We start from the raw sequence: 25168 nt of genomic DNA, 5'->3' as shown, positions 1-25168 counted from the left end.
CAAGACTGGCTTGGTCTACAAAATGAGTCCAGGACAGGCAGGGCTATTACACAGAGGAACACTGTCTCAAGTGGGAGAAAAGCCTCAAATTTTCAGGTATGGTAACATTTATTAGAATACTATCTTGGGCAAGGTATAGTGGCACATGCTTTTAATCCCAACACTGGAGAGACTGGGGCAGGTATATCTCTATGAATTCAAGGCCAGCCTGATCTACATAGCAAGTTCCAGGATAGCCAGGGCTGCATGGAGAACCCAAGTCAAAAATAAAACAAAAGAAAGCAAACCCACGGGGCTGCAGAGATGGCTCAATGGTTAAGAGCACTGACTGCTCTTCCAGAGGTCCTGAGTTCAAATCCCAGCAACCACATGGTGACTCACAACCATCCATAACAAGATCTGACTCCCTCTTCTGGAGTGTCTGAAGACAGCTAAGGTGTACTTACATATAATAAATAAATATATATTAGAAAGAAAGAAAGAAAGAAAGAAAGAAAGAGAGAGAGAGAGAGAGAGAGAGAGAGAGAGAGAGAGAAAAGAAAGAAAGAAAGAAAGAAAGAAAGAAAGAAAGAAAGAAAGAAAGAAAGAAAGAAAGAAAGAAAACCCACAAACTATGTTGCCTAGTCAAGAGAAGGTTGCTTTGGAGCTGCTGACACACTGCTTGCCTAGCCTAGGCCTTGGCTCTGATCCAGCTGAATCAACCGAGCACGACAGCACATGCCTACAATCCCAACCCTCAGCAGGTAAAGGTAGGTGAATGAAGTTCTCTGGTCACACAAAATTGAAAGACAGCCTGGGCTACATGAGACCCTATTTCAGGAAAAAAAAAAGTTAAGGAATTTAATGTTACTAATGAATGGGTAAGACCTCTAGTAATTTTTAAAATTTAAATTTATTTTATATATATTAGTGTTTTGACTGCACACATATATGTGTACCCTGCATGTGCCTGGGGCCTGCAGAGGGCAGAAGAGGGCATTGGATCCCCAGGCCGAGAGACACATGAGAGCTGCCTCGTGGGGAAGTGGAGGGGAATGAGTGCTCTCAATCACCCAGTCATCTCTCCAGCCCATCTTCTAGTGAGTTTAAAATGTAACTGAAAACAAAGAAAACCTACAGTCAATAAAGACTGGACTAAAATTAATCAAAGTGTCTTTAAAAGTCAAAGTCTATAAAAAAGAAAGTGAGAGTCAGGTTCTACTGCCTAAGATCCACTCAGGCAACTGACTCCCAATACGCTAGAACTCAGGTGAAACCCGGGAGGTGTACAAACACCAACGACAGTTAAGTGCACACGCCACGTGGAAAATGAGGCTCCAGTTTAAAAAAGGCAAATGTGACCAGAGAAAAGTAACCAGAGAAAAGTGGCTGACAATCCAGGAGGGGAAAGAATGTCTGAGATATCCTCGGGGTCTACGAAGTCAGGAGCACCAGGGAGGAGGGACAGTTCAACCAGAAAGTCACTGCCCCTCAGAGGCCAAAGTCAAATCCAACAGAAGAGAAGCGGCCAGAAGGGAGGGAGCACTACCGACTGAACTAGTCCCAAAGACCTACTTACCAGCAAATACTGTGCTTTCCCCTGCTGAGCTGTAATCAGATCACTATTGTTTAAAAAGTACACATCTCCCTCAATGCAAAACAGATACTTTTCCCTGGTGACCGCCCTCAATACACCTATAAAATATGCTCCAGCTCCAGGTGTGGTGGTGTCTGCACAGAATCCCAACACCCAGGAGTCAAAAGAAAGATCACCAAAAATTCTGATCCTGAATGTTGGGGTACAAGTGGTCTTTCCTCACTCTGCTGTCCTGGATGGCCCAGAGCATACCATCCTCATGACTCCACCTCTCTGGTGCTGGGATTAAGGAACAAACCACTGTAGATGAGTGCCTATTAAATGGAGTAAAACTACAAGATGCCCAGCCAGTAGGAACTGAAGACTTAGTGCAAGAGAGCCTTTCAGGCTCCCAGTATACCACTCCAGTTTGCTCATTTCTTTCTCTCCTTCTCTTGTGAAAGTTTCTGTAAGTACAAACAGTACAGACTGGAAAGAACAGGAGTGCGCAGCTGGACAGGGACCACCCACTCAGGAAGTGAGATTCATCTCTCTCAGGTCTTTATGCTACCTTAAGAAAATGAGACCCAGCAGGGCAGTGGTGGCACACGCCTTTAATCCCAGCACTTGGGAGGCAGAGGAAGGCAGATTTCTGAGTTCGAGGCCAGCCTGGTCTACAGAATGAGTTCTAGGACAGCTAGGGCTACACAGAGAAACCCTGTCTTGAAAAACTTTAAAAAACAAAACAAAACAAACAAAAAAAACCCCAAAAAGCAAAACAAACAAACAAAAACAAAGAAGAAAACAAGACCTAGGGAAGCTGAACTTTTTGCTCATTGTTCTCATTCTGAGGTAAAAGGAATGTGTCCTTTCTGCTTCTAAAATTTAAGATTCAAGTTAGGAAAACAACTTAGATTTTGGAAATTTATCTTGGGCTTGGCCATTGGCACATACTCATAAATCCCAGGACTCCAGGATGCAAAAGCAGGAAGGTCAGGAGTATTTGTTTAGTGTTGCATACACCAGGTTCAAAGACAACTTTTGAGAGGCAGGTCTCTTACCATGTGGATGATTGGGGGCTGAATTCAGATCATCAGGTTCAGTAATAAATGCCTTTACCCACTGAGCCATCTCACCAGTTTCTTGAAAAAAAATTAAGCTTTAAATTTATTTGCCATTATGTTGTGATATATATACTGCCTTATTGCATATGAGGAGGTTAGAAAACAATTTTTGAGATTTGGTTCTCTCCTGTAGGTTCTGGGGACAGAACTCAGGTCATTCTGGCCGACAGCAAGCACCTTTACCTGGTGAGCCATCTGGCCAGCCCTTGTTACTGAACTTTGAAAAGTCAATATATTTGGGTCTGGCCCAGTTTAACTCCAGCATTCCAAAAGAAGTTCACAGTTTATTATCCCTATATTGCTTTATAGCTTTTTTTTTTCTCATTTTAAGGTTTCTTTATTCATTAAGGTTACTTATATTCTATTATAGCAGGGAATTATATTTAGACTAATCTTTACAACATGATTTTTTGAGACACACACAGAGACTGATAAGGAATTAGAATAGTACAAGAAAAACCTCTGGAAAAATATTCAGAGAAATAGATAAATACCTATCCAGAGTTTCCCAAATGTTCACCAAACTTTCAGACATTCATAAAACTGGTTGGGAAGCAAAGATTAAAGATTCCTTACTCTCTATAATGTTATATTATTAGAGAAGAGACTCATTAGCATAGGCTAGCCTCAACTTGCTACTTAAGCCAGCGATGACCCTGACCTTGTCTGTTCCTGTCTCCCAAGTACTAGGATGACACATGTACCCGTGGCCTGGGTTTTGGCCTTCTATGCTGGGGTGCTGATTGAGGGCTTCATCTGACCAGCAGAGCTACACTGACAGCCCTCTTTAATGTTTTATGTATGTGAGCATTCTGCCCGAATGTATGTGTGCCAAAAACAGGCCTGGTGCCCCAGAGGTCAGAAGAAGGCATCAGATCACCTGAAGCTGAAGTTACAGATGGTTGTGAGCCATCACGTAGGTGCTGGAGCCAAACCTGGGTCCTCTGCAAGAGCAAGCACTCTTAACTGCTCAGCCATCTCCCAGGCCCCCTTTTCAACAATTTTTATGTGTCAAAATTAAACACTTCAAACTCTAAAACAAGTGTACAAAAGCAGATGAAAAGCTGGCGTGTACTTCTCATGGATCTTCAGAACCCGATGCACGATGGGAATCTCTCTTCCCTCTATCCTGAAAACCACGATCTCCCCCACACGGATAGGATCTTCAACCCGGTTTGTGAGGAAAAGGAGATCCCCTCTGTGAAACGCAGGCTCCATGCTGCCACTGGGAGGGAGAAAAGATACAGAAAGGCAGGTTAATTATCTCAAAATTAGAAATTCAACAAAGCAACAGATGCTGATGTACTCAGCATTTTAACAACCACAGTGTCGTAGATAGCTCTGTCCACAAAATAGGTTGTGCTCATTCATTCATTCATTCATTCATTGATTTATTCATTTTGGGGACACAAGTTACTCTCACAGAATATACATCAGGATGCCCTCAAGCCTGTGGAGATTTTCTTCCCTCATCCTCCAATCCTGAGATTACATATGTGCACCATCACACCCAGCGTGATCTCCTTCAACTAGTAAAGGAATGTTTTTAGTTACTAGTCTTCACTATTTTAAGCATTATAATCAAATATGCTTAAGTCTTGAAAAGGGCAGTGTTACTAATTCCATAACCTTTTAAAATTTCAAATGACAAACAATATAAAAGAATGAACTTTAATTAAAAAACACTGCCCTTATTCTGGCTTCATCTGAAAATACTAAACATATTCAAATATTCAAATGAGAACTGGATCATCTTTTGCCATTTATGAAGATACAGACCATGATGACCTTATGTGTTCAGCTGATTATGGAGGAAACAGCTCACTAAGTCACAGAACAGCACAAAGGTAACACCGTTATCAAGGCATTTATTTGTTTTAAAAAGCAAAGTATGAGAAACAATAGAGATTTCTGTGTAAGGATTTCAGAAACTAGGAAGAAGTAGGAAAACTCATGAGAGCATTTCCTCCTACCTGCTCTTCCTCACACTCAGTTCTGAAAAGATTCTAAGAGATTTATTTGTATCATCAGGAACTCAAAGCCAAGTTTTCAATGATAAGAGCATTAGTAAAAAGTAAACATATCAGCAGTACCCAAAACTCAAAGACAGATATCATCCAGCCACAGACACTACTGATTAAAGATATATATGGGAACAGCAGTGGTTCCCAAACTCTCCTGTACAGCGGAATAACCTAAGCAATTTAAATAGAATCCTCATGCCAGGTCACACACAAACCCATTCACATCAGAATACCTGGGAATGGGAAACAAAATTGGGGGGCTATGAGAAACACTGCTTGTGTTTGTATTTGTTATCATTTATGAAATTTCTTTTTTAAAGAAAGTTTGGCTGGTTTTGTTGTGTGTATCTTGTTTTTGAGACAAAATGTCACTGGACAAGGCAGTCCATGCCGACATAAACTCACAGCACTCTTGGTCTGCTGCTTACTGTTTGGTTGAACTTGAGCTCACAGCCATCCTCCTGCTGGGATTACAGTCTTGTACCACCATGCTAAGCTACTGCATGATCATACTTAAAGCTTTTATTACAGGCAGGCAGATCTCTGTGAGTTTAAGGCAATCCTGATCTACATAGCAAGTTTTAGCCCATCCACATAGTGATCCTGCCTCAAAATTAAATAAATAAAAAACCCTTGTTATTTAGAATTGTCAGGCTGAGGCTGTAGTTCAGTGAATAAGACCCTCATCTGGATATCCACTACTTCCAAAACTTAAAAAAAAGATCTTTTCAAACAGATACACACACATACACACACACACATATACACACACACACTCTCGCGCAAATGATAAGGAGAAAAAAAAGAAAAGAAAAAATGCACTTACAGAATTCTCTCAATTATATGTAAAATTATACTCGAAGAGAGGCTACAATATTAGCAATGATTTTTATCTCAAAGTTACAAAGACAGGTTCAATCTAGATTTTCCTGTTTCTAGCATTTCACATTATGGGAATATATTAACTTTTTCTTATTAGAAAAGCATTTCTTCTCAAAGGTCACTATGACAGCCAGGCAGGAAATGACAGGGCCTGAAATAGAACAGCAATAAGAGAGAAGAGAGGAAACAATTGGTGGCCAATTAGACACAGCAGAATCAAGAATGACCCCTAGTTTGTGTCACAGGCAACTGAGCAGATGTGACAGTCACAGAAACAGGGGTTGGGGTGGGGGGTCAAAATGGAGCTGAATTTTATTTTTATCACTCAGAGAACCAAGTGCCTGGACAGGTAAAGCTATCCAGTGGAGCCAAATAAGGAACAAAAACAAATGCCTTTGGAATTAACATGTAGAATCTCCTTTAAAACACAAGAGAGTAGCCAGAAACGGTAGTGGATGTCTATAATACCAGCACCTGGTAGGCAGAGGCAGCAAGACTGAGTTCAATGCTAGCCTGAACTACATCCCAAGACCCTGAAATCGAAATGAATAAAATAAAATCTATAACGTATGTAGGAGAGGGTAGGGAGACACAGGAGGAAATATGCTTGCATGTCTCATACAAAAATGTCCCTGTGCAAAATAAGCCACAAGCAACGGCTTGGCAGTTCCATGCTGCCCTTCCAGAGAAACTGGGTTCAATTCCTAGCACCCACACTACTTAGCTTACAACCTCAAATTCCAGAGGATCTGATGCCCTCTTCTGACCCCCATAGGCACCACATACACAAGAGATACAGACATATGTGCAAGCAAAATACCTTTATGCATAAAACAATAACATTTAAACATAACAAAAATTAAAAAAGAAAATAGGCTAATGCAAAAGAAATTTTAAATACTAAAAAGTCTGTAGTGAGACCATTTCAAGTGTTGTTCTTATCATCTTTATTATTCTGTTACTATCTGCGGTGCAGGAAATTGAAATCCAGGCCTTCTTCATGCTATCTGTAAGCATTTCACCACTGAGCCACACCCATCTTACAAGGATCATTAAAAAACAAAAAACAACTGAGGAAAACTGTTTAAACACTAAATGAATTACTAGTAAATCTATTATCTGATTAAATTACACTTTTATTGACAAACGCGCTTCCCTCTCCCTTTTAAAACTGAGACAGGCTTTCAGTGTGCCTCTGGCTGGTGGCCTCGGAGCCAGAGGGCGACCTTGAACTTCTCACCTTTCTGCCTCCACCTCCTGAGTTCCAGGTCAAAGGTATAAACTGACACACATACACACATTCTTCTTTTTATTTATAAGTGGTACAGGTGCTTAACATGCATGCATGTATGTGTGTGCACCATGTGCATACCTGGTGCTCTCAGAGGCAGAAGTGGTCTGGCAGCACTATCGCCATACTGGCTGGAACTACGTAGCCCAGGTTGGCATCAAACTCAGTGATCCTCAGCTTCAGCCTTCTGAATACTTGAATGACAGGTACAAACCACTATATTCAACTATACTCTTCGTTTTTAACTGACACATTAAACATTGTATATACTGGCACTGGAATGTTGGAGGTTGGCGCTAATGCTTTGAATATTCGTGTCCAGACACTGAAGGTCCTTGTCCCCAGTTACTTTTTGATCTATCAATAAAGATGCCAGTGGCCAATGGCTGGGCACGAGTTGAGACAGTGTTGTAAGGGTAGGACACAGGGAGAATCTCGGGGACTGGGGGAAGAAGGGGATATGGAGTAGAAGGGGCAGGAGACAAATCCAACCAGCCTGTGAGTTTTCCGGTAAGTGGCTACTGGACACTTCCCCGATTGGGCCTGGGGTAGCAAAGGAAGGATTAGGAATGCCCAGCCTTTTGAAGCAGCCAAGGCATTTTAGAATTAACTGCAAGTGTGCATGCACATGTGCCTGTGTGTGCGCACATGTGTTACATTCAAGGATCCAAGATAGCTCCTGGGCTGGTGCACGCCTGCGACGCACCAAGAGCACAAAGCGGTGCAGCCAAAACTCATCACACTGGAGAAATGGATCTTCTGCCAAGTCTGACGACCTGAGTATTCACAGGTGGAAAGGACTAACTCCCACAAGTTATCCTCTGACCTCTACATGTGCATCTTGGCACATGTGAAACTATACACATATGCAAATAAGTAAAATGTAATACAAAGCTTATTATTGGGGACTGGGACTCAGATTTATTGAGCAGGGTGCCTGCCTATCAAGCACAAAGTACCTCAGACGAGATGTGCTGCCAAGATGCACCTGGGAGAGGCGGAAAAATCAAAGTTCAGTGCCACGCTTGACCACGCACAGACTGCAACACAGCTTGAACTGCACGAGACCCTGTCAAAGGGGAGTTGGGGGAATCCAGGGTGTGGTACACATCTTTAATGCCAGCACTTGGGAGACAGAGGAACCTATGTGGGTTCGAGGCCAGCCAGGTCTACATAGTAAGTTCCAGGACAGCCCGAACTACGTAGAGAAGCCCTGTCACGGAAAAAAACAAAGCAAAGCAAAACAAAACAAAAATAAAAGAATTAAAAAAAATAAAAATAAGAAAAAAAGCAGCCGAGGCAGGAAAGCTGTGAGCCTGCGCCGAGCTTGAGCTGAGTAGGGGGCTCAGACAAACACAGCCTGAAAGGAGGAACGCTGAGGAGAAAGCCAACGCCCGACTCTGCAGCCAGGAAGAGCTTCCACTGATGGACCACCCCAACACAGGGAAGAGGACACCACACAGCTGGGAGACACTGGAGCTAACCCAGCCAGCACCAAGACATCTTCTTGGTTACTTCAGGTTTCATTCTCTTCAGTGGAGGTATTTAACTTGAAGGACTTAACGTCTGCTTATGATCAAATATCCCTGGGAGGATTCATGCCAACCCAAAGCTTTGATATCAACCCTATCATATCAACCCTATTTTTATCAACCCTAGGTTTTGATACAGCTGGTGAATTCTGGGAATAAGGAAAAAAAACACTCTCCCGTAACTTATTATATTAATTGAAATTTCAGGTTATAAGTAAAACCTCCCTCCCCACTGCCGAGAGGGCATGGTACTTACTATATAGAGCAGACTGGCTTCAAGCTTGCAGAGACCCTCTGTCCCCTGAGTTCTGGGATAGATACATGCCCCACATAGCCAGCTAGAAGCTAATTTTTTTTTATGCTGCATTTACACAGCTGTTTAAAACAACAAACAAACAAACAAACAAACAAACAAACCCCTAGCCAGGGATGATGGTACATAGGCAGGGAGATTGAAGCTCAATCCACTTTCAAGGCCAACATGGTCTACATAGTGAGTTCCAGGCTAGCCAGAGATACAGAGCAAGACCCAGCCTTAAATACTGATATATTCTCTCAAAAACCAAAAGTACTGACCTCATTTTGGTGAGGATTAGTCAGCAGCAGAGCACTGGTTTAGCACACAGGAGGTCCCTAGGATCTACCTTCAACACTGGAAACATCTGTCCAGAGTATTACCTTATTTAATCTGGTCCTAAGATCTCAATCTTGAAGGAGAGACCTTCAATCTGTGCTGCCTTCTAGCACTAAAGGAAGATTTCACACCATTGGGAGGGTAATGGAGTTCCTTTGGGAGACTTCTGCTGAGGCTACTTCAGACTTAGTCCTCTCTAGTAGAGCGTTGAAGGACAGTTATCAGGAGCTGACTGAGACTGCAGAAATAAATGGAGAATTAGACTGGAGGACTTGATTTAAAAAACAGATAGCTTAGCCAGGCGGGTGGTGGCTCACGCCTGTAATCCCAGCACTCTGGGAGGCAGAGGCAGGTGGATTTTGAGGCCAGCCTGGTCTACAGAGTGAGTTCCAGGACAGCCAGGGCTACACAGAGAAACCCTGTCTCAAAAAAACCCGATAGCTTATATGATTCATGTACACCTATAATCTCAGCACTTAGAAGTCTGAGGCAAAGGACCATGATGAATTCAATGCCAACATAGGCAAGACTATGACAGAGAGACAGAAAGAAAGAAAGAATGATTCTAATATTCTTAGCATTAAAAAACAATGAGATAATGAAGAGCCTTGTGAAAGAGACAGACACTTACGGTGCTAATAGTGGTGCGTTTGAAGTATATGCTTGCTTACCAAAGACATTCCAAGTTCTGGACCTTAAGAACTTGTTTTTTGCCTATCGGTCATACCTCAATGAAGGTCTGTAGAAGTATCTCAACTCTTGATGAGGGAACAATTCCATTTCCTTCATATTTGTACTGTACTTGCTCCAGGAAGGACTTTAGAGGTTACAAAATGAATTCCCAAATAAGACAGAACTATAATGATTCAATTAAATAACCACATAGTAATGTCCCAAAATTAGTTGCTAAATTAAGTTTTAAAATCCATAAGATTTATCAGTACAAAGATAGGAATGGAAACAAGTTAGAGAAAAACTTCAGCACTATCACCTAAAAGACCAGACTATTACCCTTAAAATTCCTGGAGTCTAGTTTAGAAATGATATTTAAAGGTCAACAGAAAATATGAAATTACTTAGTGATAGATCCAGCACTGAGAGCACAATGCAGGAGCCCTCTGTTGTGGAGGCGCCGTACAGCCCAACGTGCTAAGTTCTAGGCCTGATATACTAAACCCAGGAATGCTAAAGACAGAGGAATCTGAGGAAAACAGAGGACACTGAATAAAGTTCACTCTCTTAAGGGATGAGCCAAAAATGAAGTTCAAAGGAAAGTCTTTAGGGTGCTCACGAGACTGGCCTTGAACTCCTGCCTCCTGCCTCCGATTGCAGAGTGCTGAGATTATAGGCAAGAGCCACTACATCCAGCAATAGCAACCTACAGGGTCCTGGGGTTGGCGTGGTAACTGGAGAAACAGCTGAGGAGTGGAGGACACACACTGCTCTTACAGAGGACGTGAGGTAGATACACATGTTGGGCAGCTCTTAACCACTGTTTGTCTTCTGGACTCCAAGGGTACTTACATTCACATGCAAACACACCCACACAATGCACACATGCATGTAATTAAACACAACTGTTTTTAAAGACTAGGATACAGGTCCTTGGGGAATGAGAACAACTCCCATGATAATTCTCAAAATTGAGTAGCAACTGACTTCTTCGCAGGCTCTCTCCTAGGTAACAGTTCCTAAGGAACTGGTACACAACTATTTATTTAATACCTCTATTTTTCTCCCAAGTAATCCCATGCAATTCTGTGTTCTGAAAAGGAATCGTGTTACCTGAGCACCACTACAATCGGACTCTCACTTCCGGTTATCACCATCAGCCCCTTCCAGATCATTAGTGCCGAGGAGACAATCATTCCAAAATTTAGGACTTGGTAGTACAGCTGCAAGAACAAAGAGAAGAAATCAGATCTACTACTATTCTCACCCAGGAAAGGAAATGATAGCAACTACCATTAACTAAAAAGTTTGAGTAGCCAAGATGGGGGTGCAGCTCAATCAGCTGGTGCAGTGTTTGCCTAGCAGGTGCAAGCCCAGGGTTCAATTCCCAGCACTGCATAAAGCCAGGTGTGCAGACTCATGACAACATCCTAGCCACAGGAGGTGAAGTCAGGAGGAAAAGAGCATCATTATCAGGTTGCTTACAGCCTTCCAGGTCTAACATAGCATTTGAGAGACCGAGGCATGAGGATTTCTGAGTTCAAAGATAGCCTCAACTACAGACAGAGTATCAGGACACACAGGGCTACACAGAGAAACGCTGTGTGGAAAAATCAAAAGGAAATAATTCAGAACATAAACAATTTAAGGTTTGAGGCTGGAGAGATGGCTCAGTGGTTAAGAGCACTGGCTGCTCTTCCAGAGGTCCTGATTTCACTTGCTAGCACCTCCTGGCCCTTTAAAAGCATCTGTAACTCCAGGTCTTGGGTATCAGCTGACCTCTGCAGATAGACTATCTGTAGTCACCAAGCACACACATGGGACGTGTACATTTATACATACATGCAGGCAAAACTTTAAAATAAAGTTTTGAAAAAAAAATCTTTAAAAGGACGAAGACCCCTGTTTCTGCAGGAAGCCCCTCTCCCGTTTACATCGGCCCTCCCCTTCCCACAGACACACGGCCCCACCCTGACCACAGCAGCTTACTCTTGAGATCCAGCTAATCAACATCATCTTCATTTTTAGGAGAGTGTTAAAGTTTCTTTTCCTGATTGTGATAAAATGACAAAAGCAACTTAAAGTATAAAAGAAAAGGCTTATTTGAGATCACAATTCAAATGAACAGTCCTTCACTGTGGGGAACTCAAACAGCAGGAGCCTGGAATAGCTGGTTATATTCCATCCACAGCCAGGAAACAGAGAGGAAGCAAAAAAAAAAAAAGTTTGCAAATATTCAGCTGGCTTTCTTTCTCCATTTTGTGTCCTATATGAACCTCTGGCTAGGGAATGGTCCCACCCATAATTAACAAGTTTGTTTCCACACCAACTAACTACATCCAGACAATCCCCCACAGGCGTGCCCTCAGGTAAGCCTAGATCCCGCCAAGCTGACAGGCAACACTAACCAGCACATACAGAAAGGTTAAAGTTGCTTAAAGTGCTGCTGTGTAGCTGCCAGCTCCTTGAGGACTAGTCACTTAGTCTTGGGCACAGTGTAGACAAGAGCACACTGTGCTAAACAAACATCCTGTCTGAGCAAAGTGTCAGACGCTTGTACTCTTTCATTCCTTTTCTTCTTTTCCTGCCAAGAGATTTTACTCAAAAGTCAAACAAACAGCTTCTACTTCCTGCTGCTTTCCCTACATGTGAATGCTTATGATCATAAATTATCAACAACAAAAAAGTCATTTTTATCTATCTAGTATTGGCAGAAATAAGTTACCCAACCTCATTCCATTTGGCCACATCAAGCTATTAGGAAGAAATGGTGACATATGTACAAGAACAACCACAGAACTGAACTGCCCTTTCTAAGTGACGAGACCAGTATGTTCCCTGTTGTCCAAGGTCAAACTCTAAAGAATGTTATTAAGCCCACTGAAACCCTAACCATTCCACACACCTGTCATCCCTGCCCTGGGAAGCTGAAGGGAGAGGATCACCAGTGGATGGGTTACTCTGGGCTTCGTGAGACTATCTCAAATTAGACAGAGACAGAGGGGTGGCAGGGAATAGAACTAACTTTTAAGCTCCTTTCAGCTAGGCAAGGCAGAGTATGTCTGTAACCTTAGCATCTGGGAGGCTAAACAGGAAGGATGCCAATTCCAAGCCAGCCTGAACTGCATAGTGTCTCAAAAATTACTTCAGACTGGGCTCAGTTGGGAAAGCACTTGCTTAGCATGCACAAAGCCCTGGGTTAGACTACAGCTATGCATGAATTGGGCATAACAACGCACACCGAGCACTGGGAAGATGGAGGCAGGAGGAACAGAAGTTCAGAACCATCCCCACTACAGGAATCTCCCTCAGTGATTTGTCCACTGTATTCTTTGAGGCAATATCTCCCAATCGAATCCACAGCTCACTGACACGGCTTCTCACACTCATAAGTTGTTGGGGAATCTCCTGTGCTCTCTACCTCGAGCCCTGGAATTACAAGTCCACAGCTACACTTACCCAGCATGCAGCATTTTTTGTGGGGACTGGGAATCTTGGATCTGGCCCTGTTGTTTGCCTAGCATGCACTTTAACCATCCAACCATTTCACCAGAAAGTATTTAAACCTGAATGGAAATAAAAATACAACACAAAAACGTGTAGGCTATACCTACAAAAGTAATCCATAGAGAGGCTATTGTAACTGTAAAGGGTGATGTTGTTAAGAAGTCATCATGGCAGCTGGGATTAAAGGCATGGTGGCACATGCCTTTAATCCCAGTACTTGGGAGGCAGAGGCAGCCTGGTCTACAGAGTGAGTCCCAGGACAGTCAGGGCTACACAGAGAAACACTGTCTCGAAAAACAAAACAAAAAACAAAAAAGAAGTCATCAAGGTCTTCAGCACTTAGGTAGAGCACCAGCTCTCTGGCACCCAGTTTTGGGAAACTGGAGTAATGTTTAATATCCTCCAGGGAGTTACATGTACTGAATCAGTAACCCACACATTCAGTAGCTAGTAGTCATCCATGTAGTGCATATATACTGCTCAGGCAAAACATCCATACACTCAAAACAAAATAGGGTTTTTAAAAGTCCAAAGAAAAAGAGAGCCCAGCGGGTAGTTAGCAACTTTGATGAATCAGATTGATAATATCAGTGCTCAGAGATGAAGTCACATCCTGACCAACATCCTTGAGCCCCTAAGCAATCTCAAACAGGGCCAAACCCATGGGCTCAAGTCTATAATCCTAGCACTTGGGAAATGGAAGCAGGAGAATCACCAAGAATTCACCAAGAATCACCAGACCTCTCTATATAGAGAATTCCAAGCTGGCCCAGTCTACAGAATGAGAACCTTGTTTCAGAGAGACACAGAGAATTCTCACATTTATAACCATTCTGTAAAAACTCCATCAAGCTTGTTGAATAATCAAAGTTCTCAGATGGTGTGGTGGTTTGAATATACTTGGCCCATAGAGTGTGGCACTGTTAGGAGGTGTGAATGGCCTTAGAGGAAGTATGTCATGGTGTGAATGGACACTGGAGGTCTCCTCCTATGCTCAGACTCCACCTTGTGCAGTATATAAGAAAGCTTCTTCCTAGCTGCCTGAGGACACCAGTCTCTGGCTACTTTTGGATCAAAATGTAGAACTCTTAGCTTCTCTAGGACATGGCTGCCTGGATGCTGCCATGCTTCCTGACTTGATGACAATGAACTGAACCTCTGAACCTGTAAGACAGCCCCAATTAGTGTCCTTTATAAGAGTTGCCTTGGTCATGGTGTCTTTTCACAGCAACGAAACCCAAATTAAGACAGCTGGTATACTGTCTTTAAATGAAAAGTGTGCACTGGGGGGAGTGAATCCCAGAGTAGAAGGTTATATAGCTATTGCTGAACACACCATGAAACTTTGGACCATGCAAGCTTCAAAGGAGGAAAGCAACCAACAGTCCTATCTAGTTACTATACCATGAGCCACAACAGTGACCAACCACCATGGCACAGCAACAGTCACAGTACCCATGAACCACGACAGTGACCACCATGGCACAGTAACAGTAAGAATGAAGTAGTGGCACACATACCTCAGTGGTAACCAATAGCTCTCTAATTGCACTTATGACCTACTCAACAAGAGAGAAATCACAACTGCTGCTGGAAACCTAGCCATCTACCCAGGGTTCGTGAAGTCACACAACTTAGAGAACCTAACAACCACCACTGTACTAAAACAGCCTAATCTATAACTATTTCTAAGCGTTTGTCCTTATACCCACAGTTAAGTGTGGTCCTCACCCCTCACCTCTCTTTGTAATAGACAAGGGCCATTACAGAAAACTATAACTGATCACAATGCAGAGTTGTAGAGTCCAGTCCCAACAGACACATCTACATCACAACTTCCGCACCTAAGGATCAAGGATCACTGTGAAAGAAGGGGGAAAGAAGAAAATAAGAGCCAGAGGATGAGGAGGTTTGTTGTAAGACTGTGTCAGAAGCTACACCTATGAAGTCTCACTAGCTTGACTGCCTGAGCATGACAAGAACAATACACATGCTAACTGAAACGGGTAAAGCTCATGAAGGCCAAACCATAGACAAGGAACTAAACGGTTAACTAAGGAAAGCTGACAGTGGGAAAATACTCTTCCCCAGGAAAAGAGTGCACCAATTGGTTAGCCGATATTAAATGTTAGCCCTTGTCTTAGGGTTTCATTGCTATGAAAAGACACTATGACCACAGCAACTCTTTTTTTAAAAGATAGATTATTATTATTATTATTATTATTATTATTATTATTTTGTTTTTGTTTTTTTGAGACAGGGTTTCTCTGTATAGCCCTGGCTGTAGACCAGGGTGGTCTACACCTGCCTCTGCCTCTTGAGTGCTGGGATTAAAGGCATGCACCACCACTGCCCAGCAAAATTTATTTATTTTATGTATATGAGTACATATTGCTCTCTTCAGACACACCAGAAGAGGGCATCAGACCTCATTGCAGATGGTTGTGAGCCACCATGTGGCTGCTGGGAATTGATAGAACTCAGGACTCCTGGAAGAGCAGGCAGTGCTCTCAGCCACTGAGTCCCCCTGCCCCAGCAACTGTTATAAAGGAAAATATTTAATTAGGCTGGCTCACAGTTTCAGAGGTTTAGTCCATTATCATCATGGCAGGAAGCATGGCCGCACGCAAGCAGACATGGTGCTAGAAGAGCTGAGAGTTTGGACACCTTGATTCACGTGCAGCAGAAGGCTGTATATCCCACTGGGTATAGCTTAAGCACAGGAGACCTCAAAGTCCATTCCCACAGTGACATACTTCCAACAAGGCCACATCTCCTATTAGTGCCACTCCCTATGGGTCAAACATTCAAACACATGAGTCTATAGGGGCAATACCTATTTAAATCACCACAGCCCTAAAAACATATTAATACAAGCAACATTATATAGACTGAGCAGTTTGTATTTATGCATTAGAAACACACACACACACACACACACACACACACACACACACGCCAGTTACATGTAACAAAAGTCTTGAATTTGAAAGACGCAAAGAGGGGTACATGAAAGGGTTTGCAGGGAGAAAAGGGGGGAAATTATATAATATGTAATTACATATAAATCTCAAAAATAGATATAATCTCAATAAGTAAGAAAAATAAAGGGGAGTTACATTTATAAAATAAGTTTAGTTCGGTGTTAACTTTTTATATGTTCTGTGTTGCAGAAGTGTGTATGTTTGTGTGGTGTACGCAGGTATGCAGATGCATTCATCCACATGGGCATGTGCAGAGGCCAGGAGTCAATCCTGGGAGTCTTTTCAATTGCTCTTGGCCTTAATTTCTTTTTCTTTTCTTTTTTTTTTTTTTGGATTTGGTTTTTTTCGAGATAGGGTTTCTCTGTATAGCCCTAGCTGTCCTGGAACTCACTCTGTAGACCAGGCTGGCCTCGAACTCAGAAATCCACCTGCCTCTGCCTCCCAGAGTGCTGGGATTACAGGCGTGCGCCACCACCGCCCGGCTTGGCCTTAATTTTTTGAGACCATGTCTCACTGAACTTAAGAGTTTGTTATTTCAGTTCAAAGGTCTGGCCAGAGGCCCATGGGGATCCCCGTCTTAGTTAGGGTTTCTATTGCTATATATAGACACCATGACCATGGAAACTGTTATAGAAGAAAACATTTAATTGGGGGCTTGCTTACAGTTTCAGAGGTTCAATCCTTCCTTTATCATCATGGTGGGAAGCATCGCGGTATGCAGGGAGGCGTGGTGCTGGAGAAGGGACTGAGAGGTCTACATATTGGTCCACAGGCAACAGAAAGGCTGTATACCACACTAAATGTAGCTTGAACAAAGGAGACCTCAAAGCCCACCCCTACACAGTGGCACATTCATCCAACAAGGTCACACCTCCTAACAGTGCCAAGCATCTCCCTGTGGGCCAAGCATCAAATCCGTGAGTCTATGGGGGGCATCTGAACCACTACACTCACTGAATTTATTGTTACATGCTGCCACACCCAGCTTTTTACATAGGTTTTGAAGATCCAAACTTTGGTACTCATGCTTGTACAGTCATCTCCCTACCTCAACTTTATTTTTCAAAACACGGTTTCTAGGTATAATACTGAATGTCCTGAAACTTGCTTTGCAGACCAGGCTGGTCTTGAACACAGAGATCTACCTGGCTCTGCCTCTAGAGTCCTGGGATTAAAGGTATGTACTACCACCATTCCCAGCTCTAATATTTAATATTTCTAAAAATGTTCAAATCTGGGTTTGGTTCTCAGCTTGGAAATGGGGATGAGGATAGAGATGGAGATAGAACACACACAGGACAAAATAACAAAAAGTAACAAAAATGTTTAAATTTGCTGGGTAGGATAGCTCATGTCTATATTCCTGGTATATAGAGGAGGCTAATGTGGGGAGATTGTATATTTGAGATTAGCCTGTACAACATAAGGACACCAAGCTATTAAAAGAATAGTAATAAAAATAAAACGTAAACCAAATGTAATACTTACTCTTGTGATCCCAGCCCTTTGAGAGTTTTGAAAGGAGAACCAACATGAACCTGAGGCCAGCCTGGGCTACCTAGAGAGTTGCAGACTATCCTAGGCTACAGAGTGAGCCTATGTCTCAAAACAAATAAAAACAAAATAAAAAATAAAGCAAAACCCAACAAGAATAACAACAAAACCCACAGGGACTAGGAAAGTGTCTCAGTGGGTAAAGCGAGGCCCTAAGTCCTACGTTTAGCTCCCCAACACTCACATAAATGCAGACATGGCAGTGTTTGCCTGTAACTAAGCCTGGTACTGAGAAAGCAGAGACAAATGGGTCCTGGCCTCACTGACCAGCCTTTCTAGATGAAAGGCAGATCTTCAGATTCAGTGAGATCTGCCTCAAAAAGCAAGGTGGTTTTGTGCACAGGCTACAAGTGTAGCCACCATGTCTAGTCAAGGAAGCTTCTCTTTACAGCAAATGCAGACCATCACAGAAAACCACAGCTAGACACAATGCAAAGACCCACAGACAGTGGGGAGCCCAGCACCAGCGATGCATCTGCAGCATAGCTCTGAGGACATGACAGAAAAGGGTGAAGAGACTCTAAGAGCTAGAGTTCCGGTCATAGTCTCTCCTACAGAGAGCTCCAGGAACAGGACGAGAACAATGGGCCTGTTAAGGCAGAGGGGGAAGTTCTGAGGAGTCCCATCCTTGGATAAAGAACTACAGGCAACTAATGACTTCTGGACAAAGAACTGCCCTCTCCCAGGGATGACCCCTTATCAATGTCCAATGCAGAGTAGCCAGCCTTTAAAGCACACACACCACCAAAGAAAAGACTCAATGGGTTATATTTATACTTATTTGTGCATATGCATGCATACACATGCACACACACAGTATGCTTGTAACAATAATATTCAAAGAAAATGAAGCTATTAATTTAAAAGTAGAAAAGACATGAAGGGTTTGAGGAAAGGTACCTGGGAGGGGCTGGAAAAAGGAAATGGAAAGGGAAATTAACTCTATATTTAGATAAAAGCATACTAAAAACATAAAATAAATTAAAATTTTTAAAATGGTCTATAACTTTAAGTCTTTCTATCCAAGTGATTCCATATAGATGCATAATAAATCCACCCAAAATTTACCATTGTTTCCTTTTGTTTTTCTTCTCCCTCCCACCTCGCTATCTCTGGTCCTGCTCTCTTCAGCCCAAAGTTTGTTTGTTTGATTGATTGATTGATTGATTGATTATAAGTACACTGTAGCTGTCTTCAGACACACCAAAAGAAGACATCAGATCTCATTACGGAGGGTTGTAAGCCACCATGTGGTTGCTGGGATTTGAACTCAGGACCTTTGGAACAGCAGTCAGTGCTCTTAACTGCTGAGCCATCTCTCCAGTCCCCATTGTTTCTTAAGACAGAAATATGTAACTAAAGTGGTAACAGCCCAGATAATTACTCTTCGTTTCAAAACTTTGGAGAATAAAGTTAATATCTTAATGAAGAAAGATGGAGAGGGACAGAAGATGACACCCCACGTTAACCCTTCACATACACAAAGAGAAAGAAAATTGGTTGGGGGTGGCGGTGGTGGTGAAAATGAAAGGTATATAAATCAGGTGATGGGTGTGATTAGCATGCTTGAAGTCCATGAATCAATTTCTAATGTAATCAAAAAAGAAATTAGTATAACTATATTATATTAATAACAAAAATATTAATGTCCTAAATTCAACACATTCTATTTTTTAGTTCACTATCATCTATACTTTTTCTATTTTGTCTACAAAGTAGAAATTATAGTTGTGTGCAGCTGTCTTTTCTTAATCCCTCTTCCATGACATGTTAATGACATATTAACCTTTTTAGAAGGATTTATTTATCTTTTATTTTTTTATTTTTTGTTTTTTTTGGGATTTGGTTTTTTCGAGACAGGGTTTCTCTGTATAGCCCTGGCTATCCTGGAACTCACTCTGCAGACCAGGCTGGCCTCGAACTCAGAAATCTGCCTGCCTCTGCCTCCCAAAGTGCTGGGATTACAGGCGTGTGCCACCACCGCCCAGCTATTTATCTTTTTAGAAATAGATAAACGCTATAAATCTGGGATTGGTGGATTAAGAAAGCCCTAGTTGGGGCTGGAGAACGGCTCAGTGATTAGGAACACTGGCTGTTCTTCCAGAGGACCCAGGTCCAATTCCCAGCACCCTCATGGCAGTTCAACAACTGTCTGCAACTCCAGTTACAGGGAATCTGACACCCTCACAGACATACATGGAGTTAAAACACCAATGCACATAAAATAAAAATAAATAAATCTTTTTAAAAAAAGAAGGAAAAGAAAAAGCAAAGAAAGCCCTAGTTAAAAGGTGATCTCACAGTGTGTGCGTCTATGAAGAGATGGCTCAGAGAATTAATGTGTTGGGCTGATTACCAGGACCCACAGGATGGAAAGAGAACCAAATCCCAGAAGTCATCCTTTAACCCTTTAATTCTGGACACACACACACACACCCCAGGCCCCCAATCTCCACTTTCAAAGTGCTGAGATTGCAGGTGTGTATCACATTGGGTTTCAGTTGGAGGGTTTTTGTTTGGTGGTTTGTTTGATTGGTTGGTTGCTTTTTTCTCTTTTGGGGACAAGATTTTGCTTTTAATTGCATGCCATCCTTCAATTATGTTGCCCAGGTTAGCTCCCTTCCAAATGCTAGAATTATAGATGTGTACTATCGTGCTTGGTTCAAGACAAAGCTTGTCTTTCAAAAAGCCAGGAGCAAACAACTATATAGCTCAACTGGGAAAGGCACTTGCTGCCAAGCCTGACAACCTTAGTTCAGTCCCTGGGCCGCAGGGAGTGATTCTCACAAGCCAATGTCTAACTTCCACATGATGCCATGGCACATTCTCACCCATACACATGTATGTACCCACAAAATAAATATACTTTAAAGGGGCAGAGCGCTCAGCTCCTAAGCTCATGGACCAGTGCTAAGGGGCACTTGAATTGGCAGGAACAAGAGACCCTGCCTCAAGAAGGCAGCAGAAGAGAACCAACTCCCAAAAGCTGGCCTCTGTCACACGCAGTCTGTAGCTTGGCATACTCACACTCACACACACTCAATAACAACACAAAATAAGTAAAGGGCTGGGGACACAGCTTAGCAGTTGAGAGCACTTGCTATTCTTGCAAAAGACCTAAGTTTGGTTTCCAGTATCCACATGGCAGCTCACAACTGTAAATCCAGTTCCACAGGATCCAATGCTTTCTTCCGGCCTCACCCAGCAGCAGACATACATGGTGAACTTTTTTAAAAGTAAAAAACTTAGCCGGGCGGTGGTGGCGCATGCCTGTAATCCCAGTACTCTGGGAGGCAGAGGCAGGCAGATTTCTGAGTTCGAGGCCAGCCTGGTCTACAGAGTGAGTTCCAGGACAGTCAGGGTTATATAGAGAAACCCTGTCTCAAAAAACCAACCAACAAACAAACAAAAAAAGTAAAAAACTTTAAAAACAAGAGTTACAGGTATAATTTACTGGTAGAGCACATGCTTAGAAACTGAAAGACCAAGTTGGGGTTGGGGAGGCAGTGGCATATGTTTTTAAATTCTAGCACTCCGGAGGCAGAGACAGGCAGAGTTCCAGGCTGGCCTGGTCTATAGAATAAGTCCAAGAACAGGATGAGAAACACTGTCTCACAACAAAAAAAAAAACCATGAAAGGCCCTGGGTATGATCACCAACAATACACATACAGAAAATCTCTTCTGGGAATGGAATAAGAGGGGGGTGATGTCACCCAGACAGGCAGTATGCTGTCAATCTCAGTATCTGGGAGGCAGAGGCAGGTAGGTGGGTCTCTGATTTCTAAACCAACCTGGTCTACATGTGAGGCCACACTTTTTTATCTCAAAAACAAAAAAAAAAGAAAGAAAGAAAAAGAAAAAAGAAAAGAAAAGAAAAGATTGAAAAAATTGAAGGAAGGAGGAAGAAAGGAAGGAAGAAAGAAAAGAAAGAAAAGAAAAAGAAAGAAAGGAAAGGAAAGGAAAGGAAAGGAAAAGAAAAGAAAAGAAAAGAAAAGAAAAGAAAAGAAGAGAAGAGAAAAGAAAAGAAAAGAAAAAGAAAAAGAAAAAGAAAAGAAAAAATGTTTTTCCAGATGGGAATACACAGGCTGAGTGACAGATCACTTGCTTAACGCTAGGCATGATTTCCAGCACATTTGAAAAACAAACAAATGAACTTACTTACTTAAAGAAAATTTGGTTATTTACCCTGTCATGGTAAGTGTAGCACTCAAGAGGCAAAGACAGGAATCCAGTTCAAGGCCAGCCTGGGCCACACAGTGAGTTCCAGGCAACAGGGGCTGCATATGGAGACTTTGCTTTACAGTGGACAGATAGTCACACTAGCCAGTGATACCATGTTATGACATATAGGTATAATTCTACCTCTCATGAGGCTGAGGCAGGAGGACTACAAAGCAAGACTCCGTCTCAAAATACATAAAGCAGTAAAAATAAGGTCTTTCAAAACTAAGAGTGCGGCTCTGATAGCCTGTGATGAATGCGCATTGGGATTGGTCCAAAATAGGAGTCCATACCAAAGACGATTAAGTGACTGCTACTTCTTAAAGCTGTTCTGACAGGAATGTCTCACAATTTTGTATGTATGTCTAAGAAGAAATGGACCTACTTTTCTATATAATAATTGTAAATAGTGCAAAGCAAATGTTCTATTCCAAAAAACCCAAATCTTTAAATAAGACAATTCTTAATCCCAAAAGAGAGAGGGAGGAGAGGGAGAGTGAGAGGAAGAGAGAGAGGGAGAGGGAAAGAGGGGGAGAGGGAGAGAGGAAGAGAGGGAGAAGGAGAGGGAAAGAGGAAGAGAGGGAGAAGGAGAGGGAGAGAGGGAGAGAGGGAGAGGGAGAAGGGAAAAGGTCAATTGCGACCAGAACTTTTGGTTCAGGAGCCAAAAAGGTGACAGTGTTCTCAGTACCTTTTAGCACAAGAGAGCAGGGTTGAAGGATAAAATCTGGAGACTTAAATGTCAAGATTTCTGCCCTACTGTCATCCGTCATCAAAGATTCAGAGGACTGTCACTTTTCTGCTAAGGAAACTGGCACACAAGTGGTATAATAGATTCAACTCCGCGCCTAGAGTTACCCAAGTTAAAATGGATGAAGCCCACTGAGGTCCAGCTGGGCTGAAAGGTGGCTACACAACGATAGCAACGAAATGGCTCTTGTGGGACCTGCATGGCAATCCCCAGAGCCCCACCACAAACGGTTAAGTCTGCCGCCTTACAGTGCCCCAAACTCCCATTATAGAGCGCCCTACAGTTTCACTTACTCCCCTGCCTCCTTGGGAGGAAGGGATCGCAAAGGTTCGCCTTCCCTCTCGGTCCCCCGAATCTAGTGCTATGAATGGGGGCGAAGAGGCCTTGGCTAGACTGCTAAGACATGATCCATACAGGCAACCGACCCACGCAGGCCCTCAATCCGGCCCAGAGGTCCGCAGGGGCCCCGCAAAGCAACGGGACCGGAATAACCCGGGCAGAGAGGGCGGCCAATCTCACCTGCCTCTTGTTCATCCGCCGCACATCATCTAGAAAGTCTAGCGACAGCATGGTGAGACGAAGAGCGCGACAACTAGCAGCCAAGAGGGCGCGATAGAATCACCGAGAGGAACCGCTGCCACACGGGCCGGGCTCACAGTGGACAGAACCCCTTGACGCCTGCACTTCCGCTTCCGGGGCGGGAGCAGGCGAGGCTCCTCCCTTCTTTGCGGAGAATGGACAAAGAATGACTTGTGAGCCTCCTAGAACAGCCCAGGACCTGGCCTCGTCAAAGAAGGATCTAGCTTTCTCCGGAAGAGAACCGGCTGAAGGCCGCTTTCTGTGCTCAGCCCGCGTGGATGCTCGCGAAGACATTGACTCTGGGTTAGATAAGCCCACAGCGTGCGGAAGGCGGGCCCTCGGGCAGGCCTGGCCAATCGGGAGCCGAGTCTGAGCCAGCGCGAAGTCGGTGTCTTCCTGCGTGCTGCTGGGGCATGGGTGTGGCCCGGGACGTGTTGCCTTGCTGTTTGTTCTCAGGTAGAGCACGTTGTGGTTTGCTACCGGAAGCTGTGTGTCTTTTAAAGTATTGTATGCACACACAAACACACACACATACACACACACTTGCCAATTGATCACAAGATGCCATAGTATTATCATGGGCACTGGTGGTGCAGGTGGCCAGAAAGACCCGCCTCAATTTTGACCCTTACCAACAGTAATTTTCTTTGTCTCCTGACACTTGGATGTGAGCCATTTATTTGACCCGCAAATTTTCACAGGGGCAGGGATTAGAAGTGACATCATTGCCATGGGATTTCTTTTGGTGTGTGATAGATGTACAGCTAGCTCCGTGTATATACTAAAACCGTTGAATTGCACACCTTGGTGAACTGTATAGTATGTGAATTATATCACAATAAAGTAGGTGTGAGAATTGAAAAGAAACCCTTGATGTCTTGATCACTGTTAAATTCCTAGTGGTGGCCACGCAGCCGGCATATATAAGGCACAATTTGAATTTAAAGAGAGGGAAAGAGAGAAAGAATATCTTCAACTACTAGTAGAAACCTCATATTTACTGAGATGAAAAAGGAACTGTTTGGAATCTCCAAGTTAGAAAGCTTTATGAAAGAAAACACATAGAAACCCCATGGGGTGCCCCATAGATACTCCAGCTTCCATAACAGTACCAGACATGTGCATCAGAATGACCTGCTCATTAATAAATGTTGATTGTGGTTCTCAATCTAAATTCTGGCTAGTAGAAAACTTCACATAAGCTTGTCAGTGTTAAATTCAACCTAAAGTTCAAATTAAGTGGGTATGAGATTTTGTCCCTTTCTTGTCTACCTTGAAGATCCCCAAAGCAACTAAATATCTTGTGGATCCAAAAAGGCTAACAAGCTATTTAGTTGGAAGCTTTAAAAGCCTCTTGAACAAGTGGGTGATGAGGGGAAGGCAGGTGGATCTCTGCAAGTTCGAGGCCAGCCTGGTCTAAATACTGAATTCCGAGACAACCAGAGATTCATAATAGAAAGATGCTACCTTAAAAAAAAAAAAAAAAAAAAAACTGGACATAGCAGCATGACTTTGTAATGCCAGTACTGGGAGGTAGAAACAGATCCCTGGAGCTCACTGGCCTTGCCTGCCTGCTTAACAAGTTCCAGGTCAGTAAGAATGACCTTAGTCTTAAAAAAAGAAAGGGAGACTGGAAACATAGCTCAGTGTTCTTAAGAGCACTGGCTGCTCTTCCAGAGGGCTCCAGTACAATTCCTAGCACCCATTTCTAGTAGCTCATTTGGCTGGGTGGCCCGTGCCAGTAGGATTTGCTGAAGGAGGCAGAGGCAGGAGGATCATGATTTCAAGGCCAACTGGGGTTGGGAATTTAGCTCAGTGGAAGAGCGTTTTCCTAGCAAGTACAAGGCCCTGGGTTGGGT

At 43.0% G+C, this 25168-nt stretch overlaps 1 protein-coding gene across 1 annotated transcript in view; it reads right to left on the bottom strand.

The window, feature by feature from the left end:
- Positions 1-23574, bottom strand: part of Sec11a (SEC11 homolog A, signal peptidase complex subunit) — a 32023-nt gene extending 8449 nt beyond the window's left edge. Inside the window, exons 1-3 of the mRNA XM_052159778.1 lie at positions 23250-23574; positions 10828-10937; positions 3755-3904 (exon numbers count right to left, since the gene is read on the bottom strand). Of these exons, the coding sequence (XP_052015738.1) occupies positions 3755-3904; positions 10828-10937; positions 23250-23300 (311 nt within the window). The 5' untranslated portion in view covers positions 23301-23574. The remainder of the gene's footprint in view (positions 1-3754; positions 3905-10827; positions 10938-23249) is intronic.
- Between the last annotated feature and the right edge of the window lie 1594 nt (positions 23575-25168).

This window comes from Apodemus sylvaticus, chromosome 1 (assembly GCF_947179515.1).
Source record: "Apodemus sylvaticus chromosome 1, mApoSyl1.1, whole genome shotgun sequence".
NCBI classification, from domain to species: Eukaryota; Metazoa; Chordata; class Mammalia; order Rodentia; family Muridae; genus Apodemus; species Apodemus sylvaticus.
Note: the sequence above shows the minus strand (reverse complement) of the source record. Positions and strands in the feature narration are given on the sequence as shown.